Source organism: Acartia tonsa, chromosome 5 (assembly GCF_053477335.1).
Source record: "Acartia tonsa isolate MP-2025a chromosome 5, ASM5347733v1, whole genome shotgun sequence".
NCBI lineage: Eukaryota > Metazoa > Arthropoda > Copepoda > Calanoida > Acartiidae > Acartia > Acartia tonsa.
Window position 1 is genome coordinate 16,623,455 of NC_137264.1, and position 13,622 is coordinate 16,637,076.

General features: G+C 32.0%; 1 protein-coding gene across 1 annotated transcript in view; it reads right to left on the reverse strand.

The window, feature by feature from the left end:
- The window catches only part of LOC145320265 (FMRFamide receptor-like), a 37,842-nt gene that overhangs the window by 11,582 nt on the left and 12,638 nt on the right, over positions 1-13,622 (reverse strand). The window contains exons 7-10 of the mRNA XM_080162693.1: positions 10,873-10,957; positions 9,282-9,373; positions 6,585-6,677; positions 1,462-1,617 (exon numbers count right to left, since the gene is read on the reverse strand). Of these exons, the coding sequence (XP_080018819.1) occupies positions 1,462-1,617; positions 6,585-6,677; positions 9,282-9,373; positions 10,873-10,957 (426 nt within the window). The remainder of the gene's footprint in view (positions 1-1,461; positions 1,618-6,584; positions 6,678-9,281; positions 9,374-10,872; positions 10,958-13,622) is intronic.

The following is a 13,622-nucleotide window of genomic DNA, read 5'->3' on the forward strand; positions in this document are numbered from 1 at the left end:
ACAAGACTTTCACTTGGTGAAAATTCAGCATTGTGGGCCGCCTAGACTTTATATTTGGTGACCCTGGGGTGACGGGTTCAGTGCCCCCTACACCCACGAAGTGGGCATACTTTTGAAAATCACATTTTTTCAGTTTTTCCCCTTAAAGTAGGGGAAGGAGTCGTTTTAGAGACTTTAAGCATCTCTTTAATGTTGAACAACTTTTTGAGGCGGACATTTCTTTACTTATGTTTGATTCGTCTCCGGCTGACCGTTTAGCCGTTATTTGCCGCCGAAGGCGTGATTTTTGGCGATTTTTGCCGTTTCCGAGATTTTAATGGACATTTAGGAGGGGAAAGAGTTGTCCAATCAAGTTGATGATGAAGTACATTTTTGTAGGCAATTACATTGGCTAAATTTCATGTGAAGTAAAATTTTTTGTACCTCCAACCTGTTTTGCTCCAGCTGAATCGATTTACAGATACCCCCTAAAAACCGGAAAAAAACGTTTTTTTTATAAAAATCACGGCCGGTTTTGGCCGGATCAGGCTCAAATTTTGCATGGAGTCATCCTTTGGTATTCCCCACAGTTGATACTTGATCTGGCAAGATCCCAGAAAAGTGTGGTATATCTAGGGGGGGGGGGGGGGGGGTATACTGTATATACCCTTGGCTGTATAATTAATTAGAGTGGATGTATCAGTAGGGTATAGATCCCTGTCAGGAGATCTATAGAAGTGTATAAGGGGGGGGGGGGGGGGGGTGGAGTATGATAGAAAGAAACTATGTAGAAAGCAGAGAGCAGAGATAGTAAACAATTAGTTTAAAAAGCTATTTCTACTTATAACATGACTAAAATAACGATAAGAGCTATCTGTTACGTACAGACGGAGTGACATGCCGACCGACCCTAATTATATTTAAAACAGGTTTACTGTACACAGTGCAAATAAAGGTGCTTTGACTTTTGTGTCAAAATTTTGAACAAGTTTGCTTTCAGAAAGTTCTACATAAAACCACTCCTGAAGTGAGTTAATAAATGGCCATTTTTATCAATTGCTTTGCGAAGGTCACGGAAATTCAGCCTTAAATAAATCATATATAGAGAGGTTTTATGACTGACTTTATAAAAGCAAAGTTGTTCAAAATTTTAAATAAATAATCTTTGCTTTTCTTGTCATGATTATGCGGTAACTCCTAGTGGGTGAAAATTGAACTTGAAATTTTTCAATCTAATTTTCTCAAAAACCGCTGCATTTTAGATTTTATTGAAAAGTGAAATGAAGTTACCTAACCTAGGGTAATGAAATGCACTATGTCCCAATTTAGGTTCTGAAACTAAAGTCAAAGCACCATCGAAGGCACTGTGTGTAAAGATGAACTATATCGTTTGGGCGGTTAGGAAGATCCTACGCTACAAACACAAATATAGAGACATATTGATACTTTTGTATATGGATTAAGATCCCGTGAATGTCCTACCTCATCATCTCCTCGACAAAGAAGACCTCGCACATGTTGAGAAATATTCTTGGGGAGTGGCACACAAGAAATACAAAGACGATATTTAGGAGGATGGACGCCATGGACACCTCGTTCCGCGTCCGGTTACTGGAACTTGGCCGGATGTGGCTGTATCTAAAATACAATACAATGTTATTTTTAAAATCAAAATGTTTTTTTTTAATGATTTTATTACAACTATTTTAACAGAGGTTGCTAAAGCTCTTTATACAATGACCAATGATAGGCCAAAACACAGACTAAAATAACATTAGCAGGTTATTATACATTACAATTGACGAATGGTAGGTCAGTATGACGTCATTTTTTATAGGTTGCTTTTATGGTGTATAAAAAAATATGTAAAGTCAATTATGCCCATTGTGCATTAATAGTAGAGATTAATTATTTATAATAGGCTAATCCAGGGTCCAATATCGTATACATATGTATTCTCCTAAAAGCTTGCAAATATTTTTCAATAGTTTATTTCCTAAAGAACGTGTCCTAACTTCTGTGATTTTGTTCTAACTTATTCGTGACGAGCTCCCAAAGTTCAAAGTTTTGATTCGCCGGGGTTCAACAAAATTGATTTTTTCAATAAATACTCAACAGAATTTAAAAAGTAAGGTGTCAAATTAAAGATCTTTTCGTTTATAATTGTAATTTTCTTCTTTTGTTGTAATGTTAATTCAACTTTTAGGAGCATTATTTTGCTGGACAGTTTCTCGGTGTACTGGGTATTTGTAATCACTATTGGTGATAGTTGTTGTTACTGAGATATTTATAGACATAACCAAACCGTCATTGTGCGGCTGACTTGTTTATGAAAATAATTGCCAATTACTTATTCCTCAGAAATAATAAATAACATATTTTATGCTGTATTTTTTTCAGGGAGCAAAAGGGATAGGACAATGGCCGAAAAATTGATGTATATTCCCAATAATGATACACAAAATTACCCATTCTGTATATTACAATTAATTGTTTAAACGTATAGACACTCAAATTAATGAACATCTTAATGAAAGTACCCAAAGTTGTTTAGCCAACGAATAATAAAATGATATTACACAATTTTGGGGACAAGTGGAATAAACAGCCCAATGATCCTCTCCTTCCTGATTTTTTGTGCATTTGATGGATCACATGTACAAACACATCATACACACACACAAACCACACTCACACAACCAACTTAAGTTTGTTAAATTGTATGGAAAATTAAGCATTGTTATTATGTTAATATAGTAAGTTAGTAGATTCATATTTAGAAGGTTTGATATCATAATTCGACAAGGTCAATTTTATTTACTTTAAAATCTGGCTTCGAAAGAGGTTAGCAACATAATTAGTAATACTAGAAAAGCACAACTTTTATAAATGTGTGAAAAAGGTCAATTTTTATATACTTCATTTGGCCAAAAACTACATGTTTTTCTTCTAATGTTTTATGAGAAACAAGGATGAAAACATCCATAAAAGCGTGTAAGAACTGAATAATCAGAATATAAATGTATAAAAGTCGAACGAAACAAAATTAAGTGAATCTGTTGAAAAACTGCTTAAATACAGGATATTCTTTAAAGACATACTTACATTTTTACGACTTGATTATAGAGAAGCTTCGCTAATAACAATGTACTTTTTAGTCCTATGAATCAGTATTCCAAAAATTAGACCAATCGGATAATTTTATCACATAAAAATTTGTTGTTAAAAAAGGTTAAAAAGTAACATGTTTAAAATGGACGTACGGACTTTCTGGTTATACGATTATAGAGTTGCTTCGCTTTTTAACTCGTACCTAACTTCTATAGGAATCATCATGCAAAGTTTGAATTCGATAGGACAATTCTAACATTCCTAAATTAACGAAAAGAGCTATCTGTCACGGACGGACGGACCGACCCTAACTATAGAAAATCTTCGCTTTTAAAAACCCAGGGAATCTAAACCTTATATTTTGATGTTTATAACTCTGGTTAAATTGTTATCTCTAGTAAATTTAATTGAGTCTATTTACTCAACAAACCATAAAATAGCAAATAATGTCAGGAAGGAAGCGTCCAGGGGACAATGTGTTGTAAATTTTGTTTGATTGTTTCACTAAGTTGAGTGTCAAAACGTTTCAAGCACTAATTGTAATGAACAGAAGCGAAAATTTATCGGCCAATGTCTCATCCCTTTAGTTCCCTGAAAAATACTAATTAAAGGGACTGTGAACGTAAATTTTTCTCATCTTAATATCAAATCTTAACATTATCTCATTCATAATATCTCACAGATAGAGCAAAACGCACTTTTGTTTGCTTAAAAAACGGCTTTTTCCGACGATTTTTATAAGGTACGGGAAAAGGAAGAAATTTTCCGTATTATATAAAATGTGCATTAAATTGCTTTTTTCTCCCATTATAGCTAAAATTAAACTTTTTCACATAGTTCTAGATTTTTCCTAACAGTTAAGCTGACTTTTAACATAATCCTTGCTTTAATCCAATGTATAGTTACTTAGAAATTGATAAAATAAGCAATATTTTTTTATTGAAAACCAAATACAATAACAAAGCCAGAAACAGGTTTTTTATTAGTATCCAATTAACTTTAAATGGCCCATCTCTCGCCCACCTTTGATTACAAATTTGACGCAATATTTCTTTATAAACAGTCTGATAAAAGTGTAAACTAATTCTCGAAGGTGGGTTATTTATTGTTCAACACAATAAAAAAGTATATTATTATTTTATATAACCTATGAGATTCAACCCTTTGTAGACAGTGAGGTATTTTTTTTGTCAATAATACGAATTTAAAATATGTCTTTATTACCTAATTACTACGTTATAAAAAAACGAATTGGCAATTTTATAGCATAAAATAAATCCTTAACAGTAAGTAAATTGTTTCAACTATATATGACAAGTTAAATATCCCTACAAACATTATAAGAAACAAAAACGTTCAGATTTTCCCTGTTTTTTCCTTTTTCCCTCTCAAAATACCATAAAATCAAGGCATTATTTCTGAATATTTTTGTGAATAGGACATTTTTGGTTGATCAGTGTAGTGAAATGTGCTTAGTAAATGTTAAGATTTGATAATCAGATGAGAAATTTTTACGTTCACACTCCCTTTAACTAATTACTTAAATTATGTTTTTTCCTTTTCTTTTTAAGCAAAAATTGTCTTCCAAAATCTATGAACTTTAAAGGCTGCCAGCTGCCAACTGGCTAAAAGTAGATGTTATGCCCGCAAAAAAATGATCCGGAATTGCCAATTATGCACAGGGAAAGCTTTGCTAAAGAAAACACGCGTAAAACAAATAGTTTTTTTGCGAAAAAACTGTGCATTATTAGGTAATTCCAGATTATTTTGTCGGTTAAAATTTTGTCACAAGCAGTCTTTACAGTTCATTGATTTTTGGAGATAATCGATCCCAGGAACGTTTTACTGCGAACTGCACATAAAAATTTAACTTTTTCAGGAATCTTTATGAATGCTTGTTAAAAATTAATTAAAATATCTACTATACTTCTATACAATTAAAGCTTACTTAAAGTGTATTCACAAAAAGCTAATTGAAAATTTTCATGAGAAAAAAAAATAGTTATGAAAGTGAGTTCTCAATATCGTTTGAAGCTATTATATATATATGGAAACAGAGGAAATTATATCCATAAGTAGCTCAAAATAGTTACGAGCTTATTTTTATATGGAAGCGATGTTTTCAAATTGAATTAATTGACAAAATTGTCAATTGTTATGTATAAATTTTAAACTTTTCAAATTTTTTTGGATTTCAAAAATCTGTTAACATACAATTAACAAATAGTAGTTTTATTTTGATCTTACTAGGACGAAGTGACGTACGGTCACCTCCTGGTTTATTGTAGCTTCGCTTATTTAACAAGAAAAAAACAAGGACGATTAAGTAGCAAAGCTTATTGTGAGAAAAAAGAAAGATAAGGAGGTAATAAATTAGCAGCTCTAACCAACAACTGAATTAATTCCAAAAATAATTTCTAATTTAAGCTGATTATGTTTCGTGATATTAGGGCTGCGTAGTAAAAATGTCCTTTTTATCGGCCACCCAAATATCATATCAGAATTATTTTGCTTGTTGGCTATACCCAGGAATAAAGACAGGATAAAGGAAAAGGATAGAAAAGGGCTACAAGACTAAAAACAATTATTAAAGAATAACTTTTCTTCCAAAAATCTCTTTATAATCATTTTGATAAAACTGAATGAAAGGTTCTTATTTGCAAATTTCAAAACTAAAAACTTGAAAGGGTTTATTCATGGGGAATATTAAAATTTGGTTTCTTTAAGTTTCTATAGCAAAGCTATTCTATAAATTATCTTTAACTAAGTACAGCAGTGATAGTTACGTTTATTGAATTTATATGCAAGATAGAGTCGTCTGATCGTTATGAAACTTGGCAAAACGGTTTTTTTGTATCTTAAATATTACTCATAGATTTTAAAAGAATTAAAAAAAACTAATAATAAAATATAAAATAATGGACGTTTTAATCCTTGTTTATGTTTAAAATTCTTTCCGAATATGAAATTTTATTACTATTTTATCAAATCACATTGAAAAGATAAGCAAGTTAAGTTTGCATAAAATTTTAATAAAATTCACGTAAAGGTTTTTAAAAATTAATTTCAGTACATTTTTTTATAAAATCTATTATAAAATTTTTCAATTGATTTGCATATGTGGGTATATTTGATAATGTAATAAGTGCATCTATCAATCACAAATACGTTAATATACATTAGTAGTATACACATTTAACTTTTATGCTCTGAAAGCTGTAAAGTGTCATATTTTTACCAAGGCGGGTTAGGCCGAAATATTTACATTCTACCAAAGCAAAAAAATTGGTGAGGGGTTTAATTAATGTAGTGAGATAAAGTCACTTAAAAATCAGCAACGTGACGTCATAAAAAATGAAAGATTATACATTTTTTATGGATTTTCTTTCCCACTTCCCGTCTCATCTAACTCATTTTTTTGGCATCACGTGGCTGATTTTTGAGTGACTTTCTCACCCTACTTAATTTATTCCAAATTGTCAAATGATACTCACTTAATGCCTAAGAATATTTTTCTGTTCAGAAATGCCAGGATAAAGAGAGGTATGAGGCCAGTGAGCAGCAGTCGACAGAAACTCAGGTAGATTCTGAAACAAAATATTATTCAAGGTTTGGTTTCTAGTTTAAACCAAGTGATGGCAATCTATAAATAAATACATGAAATGAAATTTTAGGTACTGAGTAGACAAAACTGTTAGATTTCAATAGTTAAAGAAATTGGCTGCTTCTAACTTATTAAATCGGCTGGATATACAGGTACTGTAAACGGCAATCCTGCAGTCCAGTAAAACTTTGTAAAGCACTCAAACTGGTTTTGCAGATTTTGCGTGAAAAACTAGCAGGTCAAACTCCCAGAAGAACAGACAAACATACACGGTTACTCATGTATGTAATTATGTAATTATGTCCAGGGATATAAAGGAATAAGACAATGGCCGTTAAATTTATGTATATCCCAAATTATTATACACAAAATTACAACATCTGTAGATTGCATCTGTAGTTGAAACGTTTGGACACTCAATATAAGGAACCAACCAATCAAAATTAATTTAAAGCCCCGAAATTTATTAAGCCAATGAATAAGGAAACGTTATTATACAACTAGTGTGATAAACAGCCCAGTGTAATGGGAAATTAATGTAACTTTTATACATTCGACATTTATTGATATTAATTGACGTACTTCTATTCACTAGATCTTCGTAATTAACTCAATTAATCAAAAAAATATTCATTTTTTATCACAAATATTTTCATAATATTTTTTTCTCTTGGATAGATGTACTTTTTTTCAACGAACAGTTTTTAATAATTTTAAAAAATATGTCAATGTAAGATAAACAATATATAAAGTCAGATTCAGTGAGATCACGAAAACGGCTGAATTTTATAAAATCAGAAAAAATGTTGCTCATTGGTAGATTTAGTGCTTTATCCAAAATTTAGGGCAGAACAGCTCACTAAGAGATATAGCCCTGTTAAAAAAAGAGTATCGACACTAATATTTTCTTTCTTTTTAGCCTAAAAAGAAAGAGTGGTTTTCTCAACTGGTTTTAAAATTAAACAGCTAAAACTATGAGTGAAGATTACTATGACTATGCACATCTATCCTATACATTGTGTTGTCTGAGTATAAGTCATGCATTAAAAGACTTAAACCTTATTTGTAAAGGTTTCGTGATCTATTTTTTGGAGTATTTTCTCTCTTTCTTTTCTTTGTTATGACAACTCACTTTGTCCGTTGGTCAATTCCATAATTTTTGTGCTTTGAACTTAAGGATGTTGTTATCCTTGTTAAATGTTCGTCGGTCGCATCACTTTTCTTTCAAATGATCAGATTAAATAATTAAGAAACAAATTAATATCAAGATTAACGTCACAAACATACCTACTTACATCTTTTTAGTAGCGCAGCTACTCAACAAAGTATTGGTGTGTCCGTCAAAGTTTCTTTTATTATCCTTATACTAAAGTAACAGGATGTCTGTGTGTCTGTGTATCTGTGTGTCTGTACCGAAGGATCTCGCTAACCGCTGAACCGAAAGGGTTCTCCTTAACATGCAGGGTAGCTTCTCATAGGGGGCACCCCCTTCCCCCCCCCAATTTTTTTTTACTTTTTCTTAAAAAATTAAAAATAAATTTGACTCTCTCCTCCTCAAGTGCCCCTAGAGGCCTCTAGGGGGCGTAGCCGCTAGTTGTTTTATAAAGAATCAAGGGAATTAGTGTACGGAATTTGATTTTATTTAAAATTAAGAAAAATATGAAAGTCAAAATTTTTATCGTCATAAATTCTTATGAATATGATTAATTAATTATAATCTACATTAAACTATAATTTATTTTCTTTAATGATTATGTGAAAAAAAAACGTGAAAAATATTGGCGATGCTACTCTTAATTTACATTTTCTGTCCGTCCGTCAGTTCGTCTAAAGAGAATCTAGTTAAAAATTTTCTTTTCCGTCAGTCTGTCTTTCAGGATACGAAAGACGAATATATTTATTTTTGGTAAGGTTTCGTTATTTTTACTTGTAAATAATCACATATAATTTTTCTTTCTTGATGACTGAGCATCTGTTCTATAACTCACCTAGTCCGTTTGTCGATTTTTTGTGCTTTGTTACTTATGAATGTTGTCTTCCTTGTTTCATACTAAAGTAACTGAGTGTGTGTGTGTTTATATTATCTTATACATGGATAGATGAGTTTTCAAGGCGGATCAGGACCGGTTTCTGTCCAGCGAAAACAAATCGGTGTGAAGCCGAGTTGAAAAATAATGTATTAATGCTTTATTGATGTATTCTTGACTTTATCGTGACGTTTGATTTAAGTTTAATATGAAAATATATTTCACCGAAATAAAATAAATTAAACAAATCAAAAAACAACCCATTTCAAGATAATTAAAGAGAAGATGATCTATAATCCTCTTATAAAATTAACAGGATCTGTGTCTGTCTGTCTTTGTGTACCGAAGTTTCTTGCTAACCGCTAATCCTATATGGTTCCTCTTTATAATGTAGCTTCTCATTGGTCCTACATAGGAGAAATCGCCCCAAGAAAAATTCACTCACCTCTCCATTATTTTTACTTTTCCTTTAAAACTAAAATTGAAAGTTGGTGGGTGTGTTGACTTCTTCCCAACTTAAGTGCCCCTAGAGGCCTCTAGGTGTCATATCTGCTAGTTACCTGATATATAAAGGATTCATTCTGAGTTCTGTTGCCGTGTAGCTGTGAATTATTTTGGTCTCCATGATATCTCCAAGCTCGTGTGGCTGCTCCTACAAAATAATATAATTCTTGTATAAAAGTAACAGGATGTTTTGCCTATATGTCTATCTGTACCAAAATAAAACTAATCACTTAACCAAATAGATTTTCATATAAAGTTAAGCTTCTCTTTTGTCCAGGGTGGGGGGGGGGGGGGAGTTCCACAAACCTCCAAAGGGAAATCACCACTATAAAGGAATTAACCATCACCCCTTATTTTCCAATAAAGGTAGAATTTTATTGCTTTGGAAGGTGAGGGGGACGCCCCTTCCCTCCCAAGAAAAAAAATGCCAATATGATGCAAATTTTAGGGCGTTGCTACAAAAGACCTACTCTACAAAAGACCTACCCCTACAAAAGGTCTACTCTACAAAAGACCTACCCCTACATAAGACCTACTCTACAAAAGACCTACGAATATATATTGTTATATAAACATCAAATTTATTAATAAAGTAATACATAATCAATACATGGCCGCAGCGCTCGGCCCCCTGGCCTGCCTAGCCGCGGGCGCTCGGCCCCCTTGCCTATAACCTAACCAAACCTTACCCAAATATTGTAAAAAAAAATATTAAAATTTGAAAAAAATCTACCAACCACTTTTTGTAAATCAACGAAATTCTAAAATATAATTACGTTAATGTACGATAAACATTCATACATTATTACATATAAGTTAGGTTAGGTTAGGTTAGGTTAAAGGCAAGGGGGCCGAGCGCCCGCGGCTAGGCAGGCCAGGGGGCCGAGCTCTGCGGCCATGACCTTCTAGCATTACGATTTTTTTTGTAGAGTAGGTCTTTTGTAGGCGTTGGTCTTTTGTAGAGTAGGTCTTTTGTAGGCGTTGGTCTTTTGTAGAACCGACGAGTAGGTCTTTTGTAGAGTAGGTCTTTTGTAGCAACGCCAATTTTAGACCCCCCTCCTTTTTTAAAGAGATGTGTAAACACCCCACATCCCCTTCTAGATTTAAAAAGAAATGAATAAAATTTGTTAATAAAATTAATGAAAATTTAAAATTATCAATCTGTATAGATTATAAATCATAGATGTTTTTCGTTTATAATTTTCTAATAAAAAAAAGTTGCTAGGCACTTTTAAATCTTATTTATTATTAAATGAAATTCATAATTCCTTTTAATTAAAAATAATTCTAGGTTTCTTTATCTGTTTTACTCAGAAGTTAAAAATAATAATTCCGGATATATTAATAGAATTTACTTTTATGTTAGTATATTAAAATAATTTAGTATTCATACGTGCATACGAGAGTTTAAAGAGTTGCTGCGCTCCTGTACCTTTTTAAACCAAATCATAAACTGTAATGTGGTAAATCAGTAATCGGGCTATGTTGACGGGCGAATGACAAGTATATTATAGTCATGTTATATGTCTATATAATGTTGATTTCTATATAAACTTCAAGTACTGAAATAATATAGTAAACCAAGCTATAGAAGGGACGTACGACCAAAAGCTATATTGAGGAGCTAAGCTTCAAACTAATGCTTACCTGTATATAAACTTCTAGTTCTAGAAATCTTGGTATATTTATTCCAAGGCTTAGTATAACCGCTGGTATCACGTACATCAGAGTTCTAGAAAAGTTTAATAAAATTTAACAACCAATTGGTATTTAATTCGGTAGATATTATTGATGTATTAGTGTACCTGCATGTAATTGTACAGGGATTTAATTCAACTTTAGTGAAGTAAGCAATCATTTAATGATCACGTTCTATTGCATAGAAAATTATGTATCAGATATCAGAACTTGCTTTCCTACCCTTACGCTGGCCATATTCATCCTCAAAGCACGAGTACTCAAAATGCACTGCAATAGTGATTTCTCGCATCGTATTATAAACGGCTTTCCGCGGATATAGAATGTACAATTATAAGATTAAAACCAGTTTTTTAGCCCCTAGGTGCCGTAGGCACGGGCTAAAAAAAATGGTTTTAATCTTATGATTGTACATTTTTATATTCGTAGAAAGCTGGATATAATACGATGCTAGACATAGTTTTTTCGTATGGATGAGAACCGGTTCCTATCCACCGGATTCGAATGAATACGAGAAAATTTATTATTACTTTCAATTAGTCCGAGGCCAGAGCTGGATCTTTAAATCGTTTAGAGGTGGGCTGAATCGGGGCGATCCAGTTCAGCGCACCACTGGATTATTAGATATTGATTTTTAAATTGAAATGGCATGGGCGAATCAGCGCGCCCAGTTGCGCGGTACTGGCGCGGCAATGGTACTCATCGAGTACCATTGCCGGGCCAAACCGGGGTGAATTGTATTTAATAAAAAAATTAAAAAAAAAAATTGTTTAATATTTTATTGCAAAACTATCGTGAAAACAATTTATAGTTATTTTTAAAATAGATTATATATTGTTTTATATAAAATACCGTATTGACCCGGCTTAAGTAATAAAGTTGTCCCGGCTTGTACAAATATTTTATTGAGTGTCGCCAGCGATCTAGCATCACCGCGCCGAAAACCTTTTAAAGATCCATGTTTTACAGCAGTGGCTGTGGCGCACCATCAGCACACCTCCAGTTCAACTCTGAATCGCCCCGATTCAGCGCACCCTTAAAACGATTTAAAGATCCAGCTCAGTTTTAATCTGACAAAACCCTTCTTTTAGCCTATTTTTTTGATGTAAAAAAGCAGTGTATTTTAAAGATTTCAGTTGCTTTTTAGCTATCCTATTAAATATAATTCTTATGCTCTTGAATATGATTTTTCAGAATAAATGTCTCAATATCTTTAACATGTTTATAACAAAGTAGGCAGGTAATTTCCTATTCCATATCACATTTTTCTTATTTTCTAATATTATTTACATTATATGTAGATACAGGGTGTATTGATAATTTCCTATTCAATATCATATTTTTCTTATTTTCTAATATTATTTACATTATATGTAGATACAGGGTGTATTAATAATTTCCTATTCAATATCATATTTTTCTTATTTTCTAATATTATTTATATTATATGTAGATACAGGGTGTATTGATAATTTCCTATTCCATATCACATTTTTCTTATTTTCTAATATTATTTACATTATATGTAGATACAGGGTGTATTGATAATTTCCTATTCCATATCACATTTTTCTTATTTTCTAATATTAATCATATTATATGTAGAATGTAGATACAGGGTGGTAACTTAACAAAGTGTCACAAAAATCATCCATGTGAAGTTATAAAAATGAGGGATTGTTCCAAAGAAGATAAAGTATAGAATAGAATCCAGATAGAAGATTCTGCCTGGCTAGCCTGAAGTAAAATTGGAACATTTGAAAGACCAAAACGGCTATAAGGCTGTTAGTAAATAACATGATTTCAGTAACTATTCAGAAAAAATATTCAAAATAAAGTCATTTTGCAATAATTTACTAAAAGCCTTGTAGCCAAGCTTCCAGCATTCTCTTCCCTATTCACAATGGAATAAAAATGAATTTGATGTGCATTTTAAGCCTTAAAAAATTTTATTATGTAAGAAAATTTACAAAAAATATTGGTCTCGGTATTTACATTATAAAACTAGGTTGCGCTCTTATGTATGTTTTTAAACAGCTGATTTATACATGATAGCAACTACATCCATACATTACCTTAATTGTGGAGGGGGGGGAGGGGGGAGGAAGGGGCAATACCCATTTAACTGATCCTTGAAAATTACAAATGTGGTCAATCGTACTTATTAAAATTAAAACAACATATGTTAAGGGACTTTTCATCTTTGTCTAAATCGACCAAGCAGCTTATGCTGTGTTCGCTTCAATAAGAGGTTTGTATCATAGAAGTAAGTCTCAACCAGATACTTATATTTAAGGGTAAATAACTACCTTCTGATTACACAGTTTTATTATAAATTGTTCTAAAGTCAAGTGTGTTACACTACAATACATAATGTTAAATCATGAAGATCAAAAAAAAGTTTAACAGTATATTTTAGATTTTGATACAAATTAAATTTTTCAAATTTTGTCCATCTAGTCATTGTGATGTGTACTTTAGCATTATTGTCTTTACTGCGCATGGCAAAGATTCCTTCTAATTTCCCAGAAACTTTTATGGTTTTCACTTCTATTCCTCCTTATTCTAAGGATTGTTCATCTCTTTTTTAGGGGGTTTCTTTACCACTTCTCCCTTCATCTCTCTAATTTTTATGACGTCACATACTCATTTCTGAGACACTTTGTAAAGTAATCATTAACCAAAAAAGTTACTTTTTA